Consider the following 23280-nt stretch of genomic DNA (forward strand, 5'->3'; position numbering starts at 1 on the left):
TAGCGCGTCTAGGTCGGAGTAACAGTCCCAAACGCCCTCGGCTCTCTGCAGTGGCTCAGCACGTGGGCCCGCTTTGCAAGTGAGCCTGGTGCCCGTCCGCCCCGCCCCGTCCCGTCCGCCCCGCCCCGTCCCGTCCGCCCCGCCCCGTCCCGCCCGCCCCGCCCCTCCCGTCCGCCCCCAGGCCCCGCCCCAGGCCCCGCCCCCAGGCCCCGCCCCGCCGCCCAGGCCCCGCCCGCCCCCAGGCCCCGCCCGCCCCCAGGCCCCGCCCGCCGCCAGGCCCCGCCCCCAACTCCCCGGAAGTGACGTGACTCCACGGCCTAGCAACCGTTGCCAAGGAGCTCGACTCTAGGAGCGGTCTAGAGCCCGGGCGCCTCCTGGGGGGTGGGGAAACGGTTTCGTGAGGAGAATTTGAGTAACCTCGCCAACTCGCCGTCGGAAGCGCCTCTGAACCCCGAAATAGGAGAGAGCTCCCGTCCTCTCTGTCCTGATGCAGCACCTCGCAAGTGGAAGGGGCCGTCGCGGTTAAGCCCCCGGATAGGGGATCGGGCCCCTGCTGGGATTCGCGCGGTTCCAGGCCGCTCCCTGGCGGGATGAACTGTCTAGGGGCCCAGGGCAGCCCCCTCTAGAGGCCTGGTCGGGTGCGGGGTCCCCTGTCCCCCGTCCCGAGCCCGGGGAGGGGGACACTATTTCTGGTACTCCCAGGAGGCTGCGGGTCGACGCTCGTGCCACCCTGGGACCCAGGCAGCACGGTTTCTGTCCCAAATTGTGCCAGAGAACACGCACGACCTGGTTTTCATTGTACCCCGCCCCCTGCGACTCGTTTGTGGGTGAGTGCTTGGGAATTAGCGCGGCGACTTCGCGCTAGAAGAGGGACAGTAATTGCTTTTGCTAATTTTAGAGTGCAGAGCCCGCTGGGCACAGACAGCCTGCCTGTTCAGTACATCTTTGTCCTTATCGAGTGACCATTTTTGCAGGCTGGTGGGCGACTTGGGGGGAACCCAACTAGTTTATTTTGCCTTCCTGGAAACGTTGTACTAGTTTATCCAGATTTTTTTTTTAAGGGAAAAAAGAATAGACCGATAGATAATTTCTAAATCATTTAAAATGAAATATATATTTCTGCATGCAAAGGTTATGACGTGGACTTTTACTTAAAATACTTTAAACAATGGAAAACTTGCACTTCCAATATGGATTAAAAAAAAACTTATGTAAAGGTTTTCCTTTTATAGCTTAAAGGAAACCTCAGATTTATTATAAGCCATGGAGGTTATCCTTCCTATCCTCTTTTGACTTATTTCTTAGCAATAATAATTATTTGTGCATACTTTTTCATCATTGTGGAGAAATGATCTTTTTTTTTTTTTTTTTTTTCTGTTGAGACGGAGTCTCTCTCTGTCCCCCAGGCTGGAGTGCAGTGGCGCAATCTCGGCTCACTGCAACCTCCGCCTCCCGGGTTCAAGCAATTCTCCTGCCTCAGCCTCCCGAGTAGCTGGGACTACCGGCTCCCGCCACCACACCCGGCTAATTTTTGTATTTTTGGTAGAGACTGGGTTTCACCATGTTGGCCAGGCTGGCCTCGAACTCCTGACCTCAAGTGATCTGCCTGCCTCGGCCTCCCAAAGTACTGGGATTACAGGAATGAACGACAGCTCCCGGCAGCAATTCATTTTTTTTTTTTTTTTTTTTTTTTTTTGAGACGGAGTCTCGCTCTGTTGCCCAGGCTGGAGTGCAGTGGCGCGATCTCGGCTCACTGCAAGCTCCGGCTCCCGGGTTCACGCCATTCTCCTGCCTCAGCCTCCCGAGTAGCTGGGACTACAGGCGCCCGCCAACACGCCCGGCTAATTTTTTGTATTTTTAGTAGAGACGGGGTTTCACCGTGTTAGCCAGGATGGTCTCGATCTCCTGACCTCGTGATCCGCCCGCCTCGGCCTCCCAAAGTGCTGGGATTACAGGCTTGAGCCACCGCGCCCGGCCCCAGCAATTCATTTTTTAATTCATTTTTAATCGTTAAAGCATTTACCTAGGTAAAGCTGTTTCAGCAGTTAAGAAATCAGATATTCAATTTTTTAAAAAGTTATGATCTTTCTCACTGCCAGCCTGATTTCCTTTAGATTTAGGCTTATGTTGTACTTGGGCCTGTGAACAAGTTCATTCAATCTAGTGGAAGAAATCACTGTTTTAGACACAATGGATGTTCAGAAATGGAATTGGACACAGATACGGAATTTACAGTTTAGCAGGGAAGAGAAGATGCGTACCTAAAGAACTAGCACAAGATCGGCCAGGTGCGGTGGCTCACGCCTGTAATCCTAGTACTTTGGGAGGCCAAGGCAGGTGGATCACGAGGTCAGGAGATCGAGACCATCCTGGCTAACACGGTGAAACCCCGTCTCTACTAAAAATACAAAAAATTAGCCGGGCGTGGTGGCGGGCGCCTGTAGTCCCAGCTACTTGGGAAGCTGAGGCAGGAGAATGGCGTGAAACCGGGAGGCGGAGCTTGCAGTGAGCCAAGATGGCGCCACTGCACTCCAGCCTGGGCGACAGAGCAAGACTCCATCTCAAAAAAAAAATAATAAAAAAAATAAAGCACAAGATCAAAAGTAGTGCTAGGAGAGAAGCACAGATAAAGTGTGGTCAGCTATGAAGGACAGGTGTTGGCACTGCTGCCGAACCTGGAGGATAGCTTGAGAAAGGTTTCCTGGGGGAACTGGCATTTGGTGGGCATGGCTTGAGAGATGGTTGGGGGGTTTGCACTTCTTGAGATGAAGGAGGGGTGAGCAGTTATTTTAGGCAGAGAAAGCAACATTAACTAAAGGCAGAGTGATAGAAAAACTAAGGAGCAGTGACTGTTTCAATAGGCTGAAGTTTGAAGGGGTAGAAAGGTGACAATTTGGAAATAAAGTTGGAAAGGGATAAGTTGCGCCAGATCTTAAAGAGTCTGGAAATCCAAGAAGTTTGAGCTGTATTTTGTGCGCAATAAGGAGCCTACGGATGATTTGGAATGGGGAGAGGTGGAGACCAGAGAACAGGAGGCTGTGGCCTCATTGAAGGCCAAAGGAAATGAAGGCCTGAATTACTGTAGGGCGGCAGAGTGGATGCCTACCGGCCACACCAATAACAGAAATGGAAGAAGGGTACTTGAAGTGTGCAGCCTCTACTCAGCTGCAGTTGGTTGTGGGCATGCACAAATGTGGGCCTGCGGTTGCCAGATCTGATTTTCAAGAGAAACTGGAAATATAGATTTTAAAGTAAAAATCTCTCAATGTTTTTTGGGAGAAACATCTGTTAGGCTTGCAAACAGGCTCCTAAAAATTAGGAGCATATTTAATTCCTGGGTAGAAATTATGCACCAGCATGGGAGAGATGTTAATGTAGGGAGGATTTATTATTCATTTGTCCACATTAACTCAGATGATTACTGTTACACCAGATGCATATACAAAGCATTTGATGTTAAAATTAACAGTATATACTACAGTTTTCATAATAAAGCCATTATACTTGGATTTCTTTCAACAAAATAACCCTTTTCACAGCATTTTGTATGCCATGTAGAATTATACTTTTCATGCCTACGTTGTATGAACTTAATTCTGGTTTTTACCCAGGACTTTTGTTACCAGTATTGAGGATTTTTTTTTCTATTTTTACTCTTTAGTTAAAATTATAAGACCTAATTATGAGTGATCAAATTAAATTCATTGTGGACAGTCTCAATAAGGAGCCCTTTAGGAAGAACTATAATTTAATCACGTTTGATTCCTTGGAGCCAGTGCAACTATTACAAGTTCTCAGTGATGTTCTGGCTGAGATTGACCCAAAGGTAAGAGTTTTCTCTTTCTTTTTGATGGGTAGCAGAAAGCCAGTTTCTGCCACTAAATAGCTGTGAGTCTTGGGCAAATTATTTAACCTCTCTGAGCCTTATTTTCCATGTCTGTGAAGTAATAGTAAATGATGCATAACATTTCTCTGCTAGCTCAAAAATAAATAATCTATTAGTACCTTATTTAGAAATTATTTCTCCACTTCCAGACATAAATAGGTTTGGTTAGGGAATGAAAATTCTTTTACAAAGGTTTTATTGTATTGCAAGTTAGTTCATGTCTCTCATACACTGGTCCATTCCACTGGATGCCTTTTTTTGAAGCTTAACATTTTTAATATGAATCTTGATCTGACTTGGGTGTACCCTCACTTGGAATCTGGGGGCCTCCATCCTTAATCTATTTTATGAAGAGACCATTGTGCTGTTAAGCTCTAGCAGAACAATTTTGTCAGTGAGTTTAAATATTGTCCTTTGTTACATATACAACAATAACATGTTTTTTTCAATTTCTTTGTTAGCAACTTGTGGATATCAGAGAGGAGATGCCAGAGCAGACAGCCAAACGAATGTTGAGCCTTCTTGGTATTCTTAAGTACAAACCTTCAGGAAATGCCACAGATATGTAAGAATCTGATCACGTATTGAGTTTTTAAAATTATGCTTTAATATCCAAACCTTTATATACTGCAATCAATCTTTTTAGGTAATACCTGGTTTCCCTCATTTGATGGCCTGAGAACATCACTGAGTTTCAAAATAATCTTAAACCTTCTATAAACAAACTCAGAAGTCTTAAGTGGGTCAGTTCTTTGCCTTAATCAAACAGTCTGGTAAATCCACTATACCATTTTATCCTTTATCTGACATCCTACATAAAAACAGCTTAAACACAACTTCCTTGGATATGCCAAAGATATATTGAGGGCCTAATTTTTCTAATTTTCTAACTGATGTACAGACTGACTTTAGAATAGCCTTGAGGCCAGGCATGGTAGCTCATGCCTGTAATCCTAGCACTTTGAGAGGCCAAGGTGAGAGGATTGCTTGAGCTCAGGAGTTCGAGACCAGCCAGGGCAACATGGCGAAACGCTGTCTCTACAAAAAATACAACAACAAAAAATCAGCTGGGCATGGTGGTCGGTGCCTCTAGTCCCAGCTACCTGGGAGGCTAAGGTGGGAGGATCATCTGAGCCAGGAGGTTAAGGCTTTAGTGAGCTGTGTTGTGCTCAAGCCTGGGCAATAAAGTGAGACCCTGTCTCAAAAAAAAAAAAAAAGATTCCTTGGGTTTATCTTTTTAAAAAAGTTATAGAAAGCAATTTGGACATTGTAAATCAGGTTTTGAGAAAATGCTGTCTCTCTTCAAAGTTTACCATTAAGCGTGTGTGTGTTTGTGTGTGTGTTTGTCTCTTAGGAGTACTTTTCGTCAGGGTTTGGTGATTGGAAGTAAACCTGTAATTTACCCAGTGCTCCACTGGCTTCTTCAGAGGACTAATGAACTGAAGAAAAGGGCATATTTAGCTCGTTTTTTAATAAAACTTGAGGTACCAAGTGAGTTTCTTCAGGATGAAACTGTGGCTGACACCAATAAACAGGTAAACAATACATAAATGGTACATTGAAACTGTAATGGATTTCAAGGTGTATATATTCAAATACATGTTACTCTTTTTTTATTTGCTGTCTTTGTAGTTCCAAGTGGCACAAGAAGATAAAACTGTATCAGCTAATGTTCAACTATGGCCACATCTCAAGATAATGGCTTTTGCACACAAATACTGTTTTAGTGATAGGAGTATGTGAACAGAAAAAAAAAAGAACCTGATACTAAGATTTTAGAATAATTTATTACTTAGCAATTGTGGGTAAATAGAATCCTGGGTTAAGTCTGCACAGCACTTTGTTCATCAGTAAGGTGACTACATAGTTTTTTATCCAAATTTGAGAGAAATTGACTATCATAACATTTAAACACCAAGACAAATGGTTTAAATTGACACTATCCCAGGCAAATTGGGACATGTGAGGTCCTGGAAAGAAGCAGGCAAAGAACCTAGGCTTGCAGTCTCAAAGGACTTCCCAATCAGACAAAGGGTAGAGATAGATTCCGGAGTTTGAAATCTCAGTGCACCTTTCTCGCCAGGGTTTTGGAGTAACATTGGGCTCTGGCATAAGGTCTTAAAGCTCTTGAGTACTAAGGATTCTGGCTGGTCTGGCCTCTGATCCTGAGATCCCTAAGCACATTGCTGGCCAAAGACTGTGGAGAGAAAGAAACTAGGCTCAGATTTAAAAGGACTTTGATTTTTTTTTTTTAAAGTGCTTCTGTTTAGTGTTTCACACTTTTATTCCATAGCACTTACATAGACTGATTTGTGCCAAATTGTTGTGAATAGTTTGTCAATCTGTCTTTTCCAATAAATTCTGAGGCCCATAGAGACAGGTGTCATGTCTTATCCATCTTTTTTTTCTTCCAGATTTTGTATAGTCACTTCTAATGTTAGCTCAATATTTGGATTGAATCTCAGTAACCAACTGAATATTTTTATTTTTATCCATATATTTTGCTATTTGGGGTAGACGTGGCAGTAACTCAAAATAGAGTCAATATTGATCTCTTTTTTTTTTTTTTTTTTGAGAAGGAGTCTCGCTCTTTCACCCAGGCCGGAGTGCAGTGGCGCGATCTCTGCTCACTGCAGGCTCCACCCCCTGGGGTTCACGCCATTCTCCTGCCTCAGCCTCCCATGTAGCTGGGACTACAGGCGACTGCCACCTCTCCCGGCTAATTTTTTTGTATTTTTTTAGTAGAGACGGGGTTTCACCGTGTTAGCCAGGATGGTCTCGATCTCCTGACCTTGTGATCCGCCCGCCTCGGCCTCCCAAAGTGCTGGGATTACAGGCGTGAGCCACTGCACCTGGCCTGATCTCTTAAGACAGTATATTTATGCAAATAGTTATGTCAGATGTCACAGTAGATGCCATGGGAGAAGCACAGCAGAATGAGACCACCTGTCCTTACCTTTGAATATTTTACACAATGTGGGAAATAGAGAAGTGTAAATGTGTACTTTCTCCTTCCTAGGCTCCCACCATCAATAAATCTGATAAAAATTAATTTATCTAGAGGAAGTTGATTAAGTCTTTTTTTTTTTTCTGAGACAGAGTCTTGCTCTGTTGCCCAGGCTGGATGGAGTGCAGTGGTGCAATCTCGGCTCACTGCAACCTCCGCTTCCTGGGTTCAAGTGATTCTCCTGCCTCAGCCTCCCGAGTAGCTGGGATTACAGGTGCCCGCCACCACACCCAGCTAATTTTTATATTTTTAGCAGAGATGGGGTTTCATGATGTTGGCCAGGCTGGTCTCAAACTCCTGACCTCGTGATCTGCCCACCTCGGGTCCCAAAGTACTGGGATTACAGGCGTGAGCCACAGTGCCCGACCTGATTAAGTCTTTGCTAAATATGCTCAGCTAGTTAATGAAAGAATTAATGGTAATAAAGACATACTTGTTCTTGAAGCATATCTGACAGGTATCCCTCTCTCTCTCTCTCTCTCTGTGTGTGTATATATATATATATATACACACACACACATATATGTACATATCTCTGTATATATATATACACACATATCTCTGTATATATATATATATACATATACATATATATATAAAATGAGAAAGAGATATACACACACACACAATGATTTACAATATATAATGATTTACACATTTAGCCAGTCATTTCAGGAATCCTAATAAAAATACATGTTATCTTTCGGAATGAAGAGTCTTATAATTAATAATTTATAGATTTAAGATATGATCAATGAAGAAAAATATTATTCTGTCATTCCCCATCAAAATAACTTTTTGGCCAGGCACAGTGTCTCATGCCTTTAATCCTAGCACTTTGGGAGGCCAAGACGGGCAGATTGCTTGAGCTCAGGAGTTCGAGACCAGCCTGGGCAACATGGTGAAACCCATCTCTACAAAAAATAAAAAAATTAGCCCAACATGGTGACGTAAGCTTGTAGTCCCAATTTCTTGGGAAGCTGAGGTAGGAGGATCACCTAAGCCCAGGGAGGTCGAGGCTGCAATGAGTTGTGATCGCACCACTGCACTCCAGCCAGGGTGACAGAGTGAGACCCTGTCTCAAAAACAACAACAAAAAACTATTTTAAAAAATTTTTAGGTAGCAGGATTTTTTTCATTCATTCAATTACTTTTTTTTTGTTTGAGACAGAGTCTTGCTTTGTCACCCAGGCTGGAGTGCAGTGGTGCGATCTCGGCTCACTGCAACCTCCACTTCCCAGGTTCAAGCAATTCTCCTGCCTCAGCCTCCTGAGTAGCTGGGATTACAGGTGTGCGTCACTATGCCTAGCTAATTTTTTGTATTTTTAGTAGAGATGGGGTTTCACCATGTTGGCCAGGCTGGTCTCAAAACTCAAGTGATCCATCTGCCTCAGCATCCCAAAGTGCTAGGATTACAGGTGTGAGCCACCGTACCTGGCCCATTCAACTACTTTATATTAAACACCTCCATGGGTTATGCACTGTGCTAGGCCCTAAGGATACAAGGGTGTACACAATGAATATGATTATTTTCCTCTTGGCTCTCACTATATGATGGAGGGATACAGACAGGAAATTATAATAGTCAGTTATAATTGTACATGATATCTACTCTGATAGGATAGATAAAGGGCCAGAGAAGACTTCTCTGAGAATAGTAGAATCTATGTGAAGACTTGAAGGATGAATAGGAGTTGCTTAAGTTATGGGTGAGGGAGTCATAGATGTATAAGCTGGATGCAAGAGCATGGAATGTTCAGGAACTCAGACATCAACATAGCTAGAGTGTAGAGTGTGAAGTAGGAAAGTAACCAGAAATGAAGATAGAGAAGTATTTAGTGTTAAGATGGTAGAGATGTACTTTTTTGTACCCTATATAAATGTATAAGGATGTGTTTTTGTGTTTTTAATGCTGTTCTTGCAATGACTTAAGTAATCGCTGTAAGTTAATAGATACCCTGATTAAGAAAACTCTATGGCTAGGCACGGTGGCTCACACCTGTAATCCCAGCACTTTGGGAGGCCAAAGCGGATGGATCATGAGGTCAGGAGTTCGAGACCAGCCTCTACTAAAAATACAAAAATTAGCCGGGCATGGTGGCGCACGCATGTAATCCCAGGTACTCAGGAGGCTGAGGCAGGAGAATCGCTTGAACCCGGGAGGCGGAAGTTGTAGTGAGCCAAGATCATGCCACTGCACTCCAGGCTGGGCAACAGAGCAAGAGTCTGTCTCAAAAAAAAAAAGAAAAAAAAGAAAGAAAAAGAAAAAAAAGAAAACTCTACTGGATCTAGTTATTAAGTTTTAATTTATTAACTTATTCTTCTAGTATGAAGAGTTAATGGAAGCCTTTAAAACTTTGCATAAAGAATATGAGCAGCTGAAGACATCTGGATTTTCTACAGCAGAAATAAGAAAGGTAAAGGAAAGAAAACATAGTAACAATTTTTTTGGGATTCAAATAATATTGGATTTAGCATTTTTGTTTTTAATTAATTCAGTATGAGTCTTAAGACTATATGGAGACTAGTGATAGCAAATGGCACATTTTACTTTGTGGGACCTTTGGTAGTTCCTTACTGATGAAATTGATGAGACTGGGGTAAATTCACAATGAGTAGTTACTTATAGTACAGAAGAAGAGTGATATATGTCCATCTACTATTCCTCCATTATGTCCTGTAAGTAAACCAGAATAATGACAAGAACCTAGTGTCTATATTTTAGTTTCATTCATTATTACTAAAACTTTCTCTCTTTTTTTTTTTTTTTTTTCAGACAGGGTCTCACTCTGTCATCCAGACTGGAGTACAGTGGTGTGATCACAGCTCACTGCAGCCTCGACATCCCAGGTTCAAATGATCCACATGCCTGAGCCTCCTGAGTAGCTGAGACTACAGGCATGCACCACCATGCCCAGCTAATTTTTGTATTTTTTTGTAGAGACGGGATTTTGCTATGTTGCCTGGGTTGGTCTTGACCTCCTGGGCTCTCAAAGTGCTAGGATTATAGGCATGAGCCACTGCTGCACCTAGCCTCTATTTCTTGTTTAATCATATTTTCTAAATTTTCTACAAAGCTTATGTTCAAGAATACTTTAGTAAGCCAGGCATAGTAGGTCACGCCTGTAATCCAAACACTTTGGTGGCTGAGACTGGAGGATCATTTGAGCCCAAGAGTTTGAGACCAGCCTGGGCAAGATGGCAAGATTCTGTCACCAGAAAAAAAAAAAACAAATTAGCCAGGCATGATGGTGCACGCCTGTAGTCCCAGCTACTCAGGAAGCTGAGGCAGGAGGATCACTTGAGCCTGGGAGTTCAAGTCTGCAGTGAGCTGTGATCATACCACTGCACTCTAGCTGGGTGACATAGTGAGAACTTGTCTCAAAAAAAAAAAAAGAAAAATAATTCATTCATAATCTCGTTCTCTAGAGACAACTATGGTTGACATTTTGATAAATATATTTAAATCTTTTTCTTGTAATCTGCCTCTTTCAAGTAATGCCATATCATGACTTTTTCTCATGTCATTAAACATTCTTCTGCATAATTTTTAATGACTTTCATTGTATTATGTGGTGATTTATTTAACAATCCTCATACATTTTGGTCATTTCCAAATTGTAGATGTAACTTGCATTAATGAGAATCTTTATAGAGGATGTCTTTTCATGAATGTTTTATTCGGATAAATCATCAGATATAAAATTACTGGGCTAGAAGGGATGAACATTTATTTTAAGACTTTTTTTTTGAGAGGGAGTCTCACTCTGTCACCCAGGGTGGAGTGCAATGGCGCAATCTTGGCTCACTGCAATCTCCACCTCCTGGGTTCAAGCGATTCTCCTGCCTCAGCCTCCCAAGTAGCTGGGATTACACTTGCCACCACGCCTGGCTAGTTTTGTATTTTTGGTAGAGACAAAATTTCAACATGTTGGCCAGGCTGTATTTTAAGACTTTTGATATTGTTCTTCAGTACAGTGCTATCAGTAATGAGTAAGAGTGCCCATTTTTCCAAATTCTATCAATACTGACTACCATGTATATTTTAGCTTTACTGTTACTGTGATAGTTAAGCTATCAGTTTTTTAGATTTAGGAAGGAGTTTTTTTATTTGTTTGTTTTTATAACAAAATACTATGAAGCTGGTTAACAGGAAGGAAGTTTATTTTTGAAGTCTTTATTTTCAGAGAGGGAATTGGTTCATTGGAAAAACCAGGCACAAACTTATGTCATGAAAATACCATAGCCTTAAAAATAATTTTGATAGAAAATTGGCAAAATATATGGTTTGGTATTTAACAGAACAGATGGGATGTCAGCAGCTGTTGTTCATGTATTTAGACCTGCACACTTTCCATTATAGAAAATTTTTCAAAAATCATGTGCCCATATTTGGAATCAGAACACAAATGTGCTGGTTGGCAGCTTTACCTTGCTGCATTATAACCGGCTTTTGTTGCATTTCTGGATGAACACCAAGCTGCCAAAAAAATTACCCTGCATAAAAAGCCCTGGGGGAAAAATAGAAATGACTTTCATCCAAAAGAAGATCTTGGTTGTTAATGCTCTGGTTATAAATGATGAAAATGTTAGATGCATAATCAAAATAAAACCTTATCTGTATCCTACAGACTGAGAATACTTTTTCTTATAAGGTCTTCTTTGCCACTTTTTAGGATATCAGTGCAATGGAAGAAGAAAACGATCAGCTCATTAAGAGAGTTGAACATTTGAAGAAAAGGGTAAGGCAGAATTAGTACTGTAAGACTTTGGCCCCAAGTCCCAAGGACTTGCAAAGATTTAGGAATGCAAATAAAGATTCAGCCAAGCATGAGTGTATATCTGAGGATGGACTCAAATAACATTGATGAAAAGGGAATCTCTCTAGGCAGTAGCCCAGCACTTTCAAGGACCTGGAGCCTAGAGCTTTACTGTCATCTCTAGGGAGTACTGTTTACCCAAAGGAAATGATAAGTGGATGTCTGAGTCACATGACATGCTAATTTTTTTCTTCAAACCTGACAGTAACATGTACTACTTATTCCCTTACTGTAGGTGGAGACAGCTCAGAATCATCAATGGATGCTTAAAATAGCAAGGCAACTTCGAGTTGAAAAAGAGACAGAAGAATATCTTGCACAACAGAAACAGGAACAAAAGAATCAGGTATCCACATAAAAGTTTATATTCTCAGTATGAAGGAAATAGTTCCTTCTCATAATCCAAATGTAAAGAAAAGAGTTTTAAAATTGTAGACGCGGCCGGGCACGGTGGCTCACGCCTGTAATCCCAGCACTTTGGGAGGCCAAGTTGGGTGGATCACGAGGTCAGGAGATCGAGACCATCCTGGCGAACACGGTGAAACCCCGTCTCTACTAAAAATACAAAAAAATTAGCCGGGCGTGGTGACGGGCGCCTGTAGTCCCAGCTACTCGGGAGGCTGAGGCAGGAGAATGGCATGAACCCGGGGGGTGGAGCTTGCAGTAAGCGGAGATCGCGCCACTGCACTCCAGCCTGGGCGACAGAGCTACACTCCGTCTCAAAAAAATAAAAAATAAAATAAAATAAAATAAAATTGTAGACGCTCACGTTCCTTTTGCTAACATAATAGAATACTCTCTTTTAATTAATATAAATATTTCAGGCCAGGTGCAGTGGCTAACACCTGTAATCCCAGCACTTTGGGAGGCTGAGGTGGGTGGATCATGAGGTCAGGGGTTCAAGACCAGCTTGGCCAGCACAGTGAAACCCTGTCTATACTAAAAATACAAAAATTAGCTGGGCATGGTGGCACATGCCTATAGTCCCACCTACTCGGGAGGCTGAGGCAGGAGAATCACTTGAACCCAGGAGGCGGAGGTTGAGGTGAGCCAAGATCACACCACTGCACTCCAGCTTAGGCAACAGAGTGAGACTTTGTCTGAAAAAAAAAAAAAAAAAAAAGATAAATATTTTGTGGCAACAACAATACCACTTTTTGGGTTTTATACTCTGAATTGTATCTATACACTGTCTTTTGGCCTATGCTTACCTCATGTTGTTCCAACATTACAGAAGAGTCATTGTAATGTTAACAGTAAGATTAACTGCTAATAAAACTTCTAGAATCTCTAAAGGATGCCTTTAGATTCCAGGACTATGAGACCATTCTTTTTATTCCACTGATCACAGTACCCTCTGCAGTTTACTACAATGGCAAATAAGTCATGAAAAGGCTCAAAATCACCTACACTGCATGTTTTTAAACTTTGCCTTAAAGAAAAAATAACTTGCTCAGAAATTATTACTTTTACTTATTAAAAATCTATTTTAAAATCTGAGTAGACTTATACATTAAAATATACTTCACATAAGCTTCATTTACCACTAAATCAGCAGTTTAAATGTTTGATTCTGCTGGCACTTGACTTGGCATTGAAGCAGTTTCACTGCAGCAGTAAGCTGCATCGCCTAAGCCCTGAATGGTTACTTGGCGTTGGTTTGTGATTCTGAAACATCACTATGTCAGTGTTAACATCACTTAGCCTTAAGAAAACCATGTATAACAAGAAAAATCTGGTGTGTGTGTTTCTTTGGTAAGTATTTTTCCTTAAACTGCAAATCCAGTAAATAACTAAAAAATTTCTGAAAACTTCCTTAAAAAATGTATGTGAAAAGGAATTGAGAGAACCAGTTACATTTTGGGTTTAATGTGGGAATTTTCTGAGTTCTTATTATTTGTTCCTTTTATATCATAAGAATTATATGGAACTTGTATTTTCCATTGCTTGCCTAAGTGAGAGATAAGCTTCAGTAGACTAAGCAAGTAATCTATTTAATTGTATTTTAAAGCTATTTCATGCAGTGCAAAGACTGCAAAGAGTACAACACCAGCTGAAAAGCATGTGCCAAGCTGCAGCAGATGCAAAGCCTGAAAGTAAGTGGAAATTATTATATGGTATAGGTGATTAGAAAATATTAATTTAAATCAAGATCTTCCTAAAAAATCAATTTGTGAGAATTAGTTATCATCAAGTGATGTCTCAGCATTTTGGAACATCATTTCCTAGCTGGAGAAGGAGAGCCCTGATGAAGACATCCCTGGGTTTTCACCAGATGTTTTTAAAAATTCCTAACCAGATGGCCAGGTGCAGTGGCTCATGCCTATAATCCCAGCACTTTGGGAGCCCAAGGTGGCGAGAGGTCAGGAGTTCGAGAACAGCCTAGCCAACATCGCAAAACACCATCTCTACTAAACATACAAAAATTAGCAGAGCATGGTGGTGGGTGCCTGTAATCCCAGCTACTTGGGAGGCTGAGGCAGGAGAATCGCTTGAATTCGGGAGGTAGAGGTTGCAGTGAGCTGAGACCGCCCCACTGCAGCCCAGCCTGGGCGACAGAGCGAGACTCCATCTTAACAACAACGACAAAACATTCCTAACCAGTTTTTCACGTCAGAGAGTGAAGATAATGAAAACAATTGTGGAGGGAGGCTGTCTGGTTTGTGCTTGTATAAAGGACTTAGCATGGCTGGGCATGGTAGCTCACACTTATAATCCCAGCACTTTAGGAGGCTGAGGCAGGTGGATCACTTGAGGTCAGGAGTTCGAGACCAACCTGGCCAACATTGTGAAACCCTGTTTCTACTAAAAGTACAAAAAAATTAGCTGGGCATGATGGCATGTGCCTGTAACCTCAGCTACTCGGGATGCTGCGGCAGGAGAACTGCTTGAACCTGGAAGGCAGAGGTTGCAGTGAGCCAATATCGCGCCATTGCACTCCAGCCTGGGCAACAGACCGAGACTCTGTCTCAAGAAAAATAAAGAAAGAAAGAAAGAAAGGAAGAAAGAAAGAAAGAAAGGAAGAAAGAAAGAAAGAAAGAAAGAAAGAAAGAAGGAATGAAAGGACTTAGCATGGATGTTGTGAAAATGATGGTTGGAAAAATTATGAATCATTGTTTTAAAGCCAGGGCTATAAAGAAAAATAATAGAATGCTGGATCCTTAAAACCGACTGTTTTTCACATTTTGGTTTGTAGAATAACAGTGCTAATGACGTAGGTATCTCTGGCTCTGTTCTTACATTAGCTTAACACAGAGGATAAACTGTCCTAACAGCCCAGATTACACCACCAGATCCATCCTAGGCATTTTACAAAGCATTTTTGCTTCTCAGAAGAAAGACCACGCAAACCGAAAGGGCAGCAGAAAGCTCTCATTTGTACTGGAGAACTATCCCAATGTAAATAGCTGATAGAGGGTTAATTCATCTTTCTGTAGTAAACTATGAAATTCTACAAGAGCAGGGAGCAGAAGGTTAAGGAGTTCCTACTTTGTTGACATCTTTCTGGGAAGTGGAAAGTGATCTGTTCACAGCCTAGGAAAAGGGTAGGTTAAACATATTTAATTGATCCAGGTATTTAGTTTAATAAGCTCTAACTTTTCAGTAACAAAAAAGGCTTACAAAAGCTAATGTTTACTTGAATAACAAAAAAGTACTTTTAGTATGACAGTGTAATTTGTCTTTTTGCAGAGTAACAGCTATATTATAAAACATTCACTGAGGTTAATCTTTTTTTTTTTTTTTTTTGAGATGGAGTTCCACTCAGGAGAATGGCATGAACTCGGGAGGCAGAGCTTGCAGTGAGCTGCGATTGCGCCACTGCACTCCAGCCTGGGCGACAGAGCGAGACTCCATCTCAAAATAAATACATACATACATACATACATACATACTCCATCTCAAAATAAATAAATACATACATACATACATACATACATACATAAAATAAAATAAAATAAAATAAAATAAAATAGGCCGGGCGCGGTGGCTCACGCCTGTAATCCCAGCACTTTGGGAGGCCGAGGAGGGCGGATCACGAGGTCAGGAGATCGAGACCATCCTGGCTAACACGGTGAAACCCCATCTCTACTAAAAATACAAAAAATTAGCCGGGCGAGGTGGCAGGCGCCTGTAGTCCCAGCTACTTGGGAGGCTGAGGCAGGAGAATGGCGTGAACCCCGGGGGGCGGAGCCTGCAGTGAGCTGAGATCGCGCCACTGCACTCCAGCCTGGGTGAAACAGCGAGACTCTGTCTCAAAAAAATAAATAAATAAATAAATAAATAAATAAAATAAAATAAAAAATAAAAAATTAGCTGGGCATGGTAGTACATGCCTATAGTCCTAGCTATCCAGGAGCCCGAGGCAGGAGGATCACTTGAGCCCAAGAGTTTGAGGTTAAAGTGAGCTATGATTGTGCCACTGCACTCCAGCCTAGGTGACAGAGTAAGACTTTGTCTCAATAAATAAATAGCATATATTTAAAATGTATTTAAAATTTTTTTTTTTTAATTTTACTTTAAGTTTTGGGTTACATGTGCTGAATGTGCAGGTTTGCTACATAAGTATACATGTGCCATGGTGGTTTGCTGCACCTATCAACCTGTCATCTAGGTTTTAAGCTCTGCACGCTTTAAGTATTTGTCTGAATGCTCTTCTTCCCCTTTCCTCCCATGCCCTAAAGTGTATTCTTGATTACTTTTGACATACGCATACACTGGTGAAACCATCAGCTTTTAATCAAGATCACAAACCTATCCATCACCCCCAAACATTTCCATTGACTCTTTTTAATGTCTCACTCTTGCCTCCTTCTGCCTTTCTGTCCGTCCCCAGGCAACCATGGATTTGCTTTCTGTCACTATAAATCAGTTTGTATTTACTAGAATTAGAAACTTTTTTTTAAATAGAGAAAATATTATTTGAGAATTTTAAATCTTTAAAAACATTTTAGTCTTTGATTCCATGCATCTCTAATTACATGGGGTACGCTTAAGAACCTGAGGATGGAAAAGCTGGTCATCTAACAGACAAAGAAGCCAGGATGTAGATTTAATTGAAAACCACATAGGAATGACTGACTAATTACAGTGTGATTTATTTATTTTTATTATTTATTTACTTATTTATTTATTTTTTGAGATGGAGTTTCGCTCCTGTTGCCCAGGCTGATGTGCAATGGCATGATCTTGGCACACTGCAACCTCCACCTCCCAGGTTCAAGCAATTCTCCTGCCTCAGCCTCCCAAGTAGCTGGGATTACAGGCATATGCCACCACACCCGGCTAATTTTGTATTTTTTTTTTAGTAGAGATGGGGTTTCTCCATGTTGGTCAAGCTGGTCTCAAACTCCCGACCTCAGGTGATCCGCCCGCCTCAGCCTCCCAAAGTGCTGGGATTACAGGCGTGAGCCACCATGCCTGGCCTATTTTTTATTTTTTGAGATGAAGTTTCACTCTTGTTGCCCAGGCTGGAGTGCAATGGCATGATCTCAGCTCACCGCAACCTCTACCTCCCGGGTTCAAGCGATTCTCCTGCCTCAAGCGTCTCTACAGCCTCCGGGGTAGCTGGGATTACAGGCATAAGTCACCATGCCCGGCTAACTTTTTGTATATTTGGTAGAGATGGGGTTTCTCCATGTTGGTCAGGCTGGTCTCAAACTCCCAACCTCAAGTGATTCGCCTGCCTTGGCCTCTCAAAGTGCTGGGATTACAGGTGTGAGGTACCACGCCCAGCTTACAGTGTGATTTATTAAACACTTTCTCTTCTCTTCCTTTTTCTAATCCTGAAAAAAGAAGGAATAGTGAAGTAATGAATGGAAAACTTAGAATTTGCAGTTAATAAAATTTTACATGTTAATATATGGTTAGCACAATGGAACTAAAAATAGTTTTAAGGCTTTGGGCCAGATGTATTATGCAATCTATGTACACAGATTACTTAAACCAGAAACGCCATGTGTTAAAAACTCAAGCCACTCCAGACGCAGTGGCTCACACATGTAATCCCAGCACTTTGGGAGGCCCAGGCAGGCGGATAACTTGAGGTCAGGAGTTGCAGACCAGCCTGGCCTTAACATGATGAAACCCTGTCTCTACCAAAAATACATGATGAAACCCTGTCTCTACCAAAAATACAAAAAATTAGCCGAGCTGGTAGTGTACAACTAATTCCAGCTACTCAGGAGGCTGAGGCAGGAGAATCGCTTGAACCCAGGGGGCAGACAGAGGATGCAGTGAACCCAGAATGTACCACTGCACTCCAGCCTGAGTGACAGAGCAAGATTTCATCTAAAACAAAAAACAAAAAACATTCAAGTCAGAATTTGTAAATGTGTGAATGGAACGATCTGAAATAAACCTTGTAAATCTCTCTAGGCTGGGAATTTAAAACAAGACCGTAGCCGGGCGCGGTGGCTCACGCTTGTAATCCCAGCACTTTGGGGGGCCGAGGCGGGTGGATCACGAGGTCAGGAGATCGAGACCACGGTGAAACCCCGTCTCTACTAAAAATACAAAAAATTAGCCGGGCGTGGTGGTGGGCGCCTGTAGTCCCAGCTACTCGGAGAGGCTGAGGCAGGAGAATGGCGTGAACCCGGGAGGCGGAGCTTGCAGTGAGCCGAGATTGCGCCACTGCACTCCAGCCTGGGTGACAGAGCGAGACTCCGTCTCAAAAAAAATAAATAAATAAATAAATAAATAAATAAAAATAAAACAAGACCGTTATTCACTGAAAATCTGTGTGTATAGTTGTCCATCTGCAAAAATAAGAAAACTAAAATATTAAAAATATAAATTGCCACTTAACTGTAAACTAATAATACTCTACAAAATAAAAAATACCAAAACATGGAAAACTTAAAACATTTATGTGTAGGTAGATACTTTGTTTCTTTTTTCTTTTCTTTTTTTGAGACAGAGTCTCCCTCTGTCCCCCAGGCTGGAGTGCAGTGACGGTGACACGATCTTGGCTCACTGCATCCTCTTCCTCCCAGGTTCAAGCGATCCTTGTTCCTCAGCCTCCCAAGTAGCTGGGACTACAGGCATGCGCCACCATGCCCGGCTAATTTTTATATTTTTAGTAGAGACAGGGTTTTGCCATGTTGCCCAGGCTGCTCTCGAACTCTTGACCTAGGTAATCCACCCACCTCGGCCTCCCAAAGTGCTGGAATTACAGGCGTGAGCCACTGCACCTGGCCTGTTACTCTTTTTTAGATTTTAACTTGTCGTGCTTTTAGTAATGTCTTCATTGGCTTGAAGCTGGCAAATGATAATGAATTACCATTTATGAACTGTTATAATAGAAATATAAATTGTTCTGGGTACAGTGGCTCACACCTGTAATCCCAGCACTTTGAGAGGCTGAGGCGGGTGACTGCTCAAGCCCAGGAGTTAGAGACCAGCCTGGGCAACATGGCAAAACCTCGTCTCTACAAAAAAAATACAAAAATTACCTAGGCGTGGTGATGTACACCTGTGGTGCCAGCTACTTCCAGCTACTCAGGAGGCTAAGGTGGGAGGATCACTTGAGCTGTGAAGGTTTAGGTTGCAGTGAGCTGAGATAGTGCCACTGCACTCTAGCCTGGGTGACAGAGCAAGACCCTGTCTCAAAAAAATAAAAATACATATACATATGTATATATATATATATATATATATATATGGCATCAAAAGTATTCCAAAAGAAAAAAAATACATGATCATCTGTATAAAAGAGCACCTGGGTATTAGATTTTATTTGTGTTATCATTTGGTTCATCGGTCTCTTAAATACTTAGAAGGTAAAATATGACCCAACAATATATCTGGTTCTGCACATGTTATTTTTGCATATTGTGGGATATAAAAGAATTAGGTTATAATTTGAAAAGGTCATAATAACACTTTTTCTATAATTATTTAAATATTCTTCCATGTAAATTATGTTTCTTCATTTTCATTGTAATTAACAATAAAATATTTCAATGGCCAATCTTTTATTGTACTATGCTAGATATTATACAGATTGTTTTCAACAGATATGCTCTATCCAGGTCATATTTAAAATAGTATACAGAATATCACTGTTACCTACTCTTTTGGGCTGAATATTTATTTATTTTATTTTTAAAGGTTTAATGAAGAGGCTAGAGGAGGAGATAAAATTTAATTTATATATGGTAACTGAAAAATTTCCTAAAGAATTAGAAAATAAGAAAAAGGAATTACATTTTTTACAAAAAGTAGTTTCAGAGCCAGCTATGGGCCATTCTGATCTTCTTGAACTTGAATCTAAAGTAAGTGAGAATCATCTTTTTATAGCTCTCAATTTTATCTGATCCCCAGTCCTATAAAATTATGTGAACTGCTTTCTGTAGTATCCCACTATTGACTCTTAAATTAACCTGTGCTAAGAGTTGACAACTCTTATGAGGAATTGTCCTTTATGAGGAATTATAGAATGTTATGCTATTACTTAATGCACATGATGTTATGAAAACATAGCCAATTGATTGGCAAATGAAGTAACTTAAATATGTAAATTAATGCATATGAATTAACCAGTGGCTTTATGTCTTCTTAATATAAGCATTTAGATGGGAAATTTAAAAATATTTTAATTGTCATTAATTTTTATTTCCAAGCAAAATATTATAGCAAATTTTATATTTAAAGCTAATATTTTTATTAACCTTGTACACCTGCCTTGGAATTACTAAATGTTGTAATGCTTATTGAAAGCTGGTATCAGGTTATACCAGGTTTTTTTTTTGAGATAGTACTTGCTCTGTTGCCCAGGCTAGAGTACAGTGGCACAATCTCAGCTAACTGCAACCTCTGCCTCCTGGGTTCAAGTGATTCTCCAGCCTCAGCCTCCCAACTAGCTGGGATTACAGGCACAAGCCACCATGCCTGGCTAATTTTTTGTTTTTTGTTTTTTTGTTTTTTGTTTTTTGTTTTTTTTTGAGACGGAGTCTTGTTCTGTTGCCCAGGCTGGAGTGCAGTGGCGTGATCTTGGCTCACTGCAACCTCCGTTTCCCGAGTTCAAGCGATTCTCCTGCCTCAGCCTCCTGAGTAGCTGGGATTACAGGCACGCGCCACCACGCCTGGCTAGTTTTTGTATTTGTAGTAGAGACAGGGTTTCACCATGTTGGTCATGCTGGTCTCGAACTCCTGACCTTGTGATCCACCCATCTCTGCCTCCCGAAGTGCTGGGATTACAGGCGTGAGCCACCACACCAGGCCTTGTTTTGTTTTTTGAGATGGAGTCTTGCTCTGTTGCCTAGGCTGGAGTGCAGTGGTGAGATCTCAGTTCCCTGCAACCTCTGCCTCCCAGGTTCAAGCCATTCTCCTGCCTCAGCCTCCCAAGTAGCCTCCCAAGTAGCTGGGACTACAGATATGTGCCACCATGCCTGGCCAATTTTTTTATTTTTAGTAGAGATGGGGTTTTGCCATTTGTCCAGGCTGGTCTCGAACTCCTGACCTCAGGTGATCTGCCCGCCTCAGCCTCCCAAAGTGCTGGGATTACAGGTGTGAGCCACTGTGCTTGGCCTGATTATACCATTTTTGTTCCCTAGAATTAAAACGCTAGGTCAGGTGCAGTGCCTTTTTTTTTTTTTTTTTTTTTTTTTTTGACGGAACTTGCTCTGTTACCCAGGCTGGAGTGCAGTGGCACAATCTCGGCTCACTGCAACCTTCACCTCCTGGGTTCAAGCGATTCTTCTGCCTCAGTCTCTTGACTAGCTGGGATTCCAGGCACACACCACTATGCCTGTCTAATTTATTTTTTTTTTTTTTTGACATGGAGTCTCACACTGTCGCCTAGGCTGGAGTTCAGTGACATGATCACAGCTCACTGCAGCCTCCATCTCCCAGGCTCAAGTGATCCTCCCACCTCAGCTCCCCAAGTAGCTGGGACTACAAGGTGCATGCCACCAGTTCTGGCCAATTTTTGAATTTTTTGTACAGACAGGGTCTGGCCATGTTGCCCAGCATGGTCTTGACCTCCCAGATTCAAGAGATCTGCCTGCCTCCGTCCGTCTGAGTCTCCCAAAGTGCAGGGATTACAGGTGTGGGCCATTGCACTCAGCCTAATTGAAATGTTTTGACTTGCTAATTCTTTAGTGTGCTTACTATGTGGTTAATAGCCACTACAATTAAATACATAATTCTGACTGTTTTTTTTGTTTTTTTGTTTTTTTTTTGAGATGGAATGTAGCTCTGTTGCCCAGGCTGGAGTACAGTGGTGCGATCCAGGCTCACTGCAACCTCCACCTCCTGGATTCGAGTGAATTCTGCCTCAGCCTCCCGAGTAGCTGGAATTACAGGCACCCACCACCACGCCCAGCTAATTTTTGTATTTTTAGTAGAGACGGGGTTTCACTGTGTTGGCCAGGCTAGTCTCTAACTCCTGACCTTGTGATCCACCCACCTCAGCCTCCCAAAGTGCTGGGATTACAGGCGTGAGCCACTGCGCCCAGGCCTGACTGTTTTATTCTTTTAATTTACTTAGAAAAATTAAATGTCCAAGTCAGATCTGGCTAAAAGTTTGTTTTGTTTTGTTTTGTTTTGGTTTTGAGATGGAGTCTCACTCTGTCACCCAGGCTGGAGTCCAGTGGTGCGATCTCGGGTCACTGCAACCTCCACCTGCTGGGTTCAAGTGATTCTCCTGCCTCAGCCCCCGGAGTAGCCAGGACTACAGGTGCATGCCACCAAGCCCAGCTAATTTTTTGTATTTTTAGTAGAGACGGGGTTTCACCATGTTGGCCAGGCTGGTCTTGACCTCCTGACCTCAGATGATCCACCCGCCTCAGCCTCCCAAAGTGCTTCAATTACAGGCATGAGCCACCGTGCCCGGCCTAATCCGACTAAAATTTAATGTCACAGAATTAGGGTTAGGGTTAGAGAGAACTCTAATCTTTCAAAGGATGGATACACTGAAAACCACGGTTTTTGTTTTGATTTGTTGAGGAACTATATGCTTCTGTCAGATTTATTCAGTTTTATTACATTTTGGAAAGATTTAGATTAATGATTAGGATGAATGACAGCTATCAAAGAATCACAGATTACTAGCACAGGAAGGGTGTTATCTCTGTCAACTCTCAGCTGGGTTCATGAATCCTTGTAATAAATCCCTGGTGCATGTTTGTTCACATTTGCTTTATCACTTGCAGTGACTTGAAGTCACAACCTAGGTGAGGGGATAACTTCAGATTTTTAGAAAGCATCTTGGTGGTAATGTATAAATATTTCATGTAAAATACTTTAGGATAATTTAGACATAGATGATTAAATCTATGTAAGTAATCAAACTGTGTAACTATATATCATGAAATGTAAATTGTTTCTAAAAGTAATCATAACAAGCTCCCCATAACATTAATGGAACTGTTTTGCCCATCAGAGACTTAATGTTAAGAACTGTAAGTTCCGGATGGGTGCCGTGGCTCACCTCTGTAATCCCAGCACTTTGGGAGGCCGAGGTGGGAGGATCACTTGAGCCCAGGAATTCAAAATCAGTCTGGGCAACATAGCAAGACCCCATCTCTTAAAAAAAAAATTAGGTGAAACTGAGACCTTGTCTCTAA

General features: G+C 41.9%; 1 protein-coding gene across 4 annotated transcripts in view; it reads left to right on the forward strand.

Moving 5' to 3' along the window:
* The first annotated feature begins 274 nt into the window (after positions 1-274).
* Positions 275-23280, forward strand: part of IFT81 (intraflagellar transport 81) — a 105813-nt gene continuing 82807 nt past the window's right edge. The window contains exons 1-9 of one of the 4 annotated variants that reach the window (XM_055236365.2): positions 275-827; positions 3662-3826; positions 4348-4451; positions 5241-5421; positions 9221-9310; positions 11570-11635; positions 11949-12059; positions 13725-13809; positions 19823-19986. In XM_055236365.2, the coding sequence (XP_055092340.1) occupies positions 3683-3826; positions 4348-4451; positions 5241-5421; positions 9221-9310; positions 11570-11635; positions 11949-12059; positions 13725-13809; positions 19823-19986 (945 nt within the window). In that variant the 5' untranslated portion in view covers positions 275-827; positions 3662-3682. Of the gene's footprint in view, positions 828-3661; positions 3827-4347; positions 4452-5240; positions 5422-9220; positions 9311-11569; positions 11636-11948; positions 12060-13724; positions 13810-19822; positions 19987-23280 lie in introns of those variants that run through there. The other 3 variants (XM_055236366.2, XM_063614452.1, XM_055236368.2) reach the window with 3 other exon arrangements.

The sequence above is a fragment of the Symphalangus syndactylus genome, chromosome 13 (assembly GCF_028878055.3).
Source record: "Symphalangus syndactylus isolate Jambi chromosome 13, NHGRI_mSymSyn1-v2.1_pri, whole genome shotgun sequence".
NCBI lineage: Eukaryota > Metazoa > Chordata > Mammalia > Primates > Hylobatidae > Symphalangus > Symphalangus syndactylus.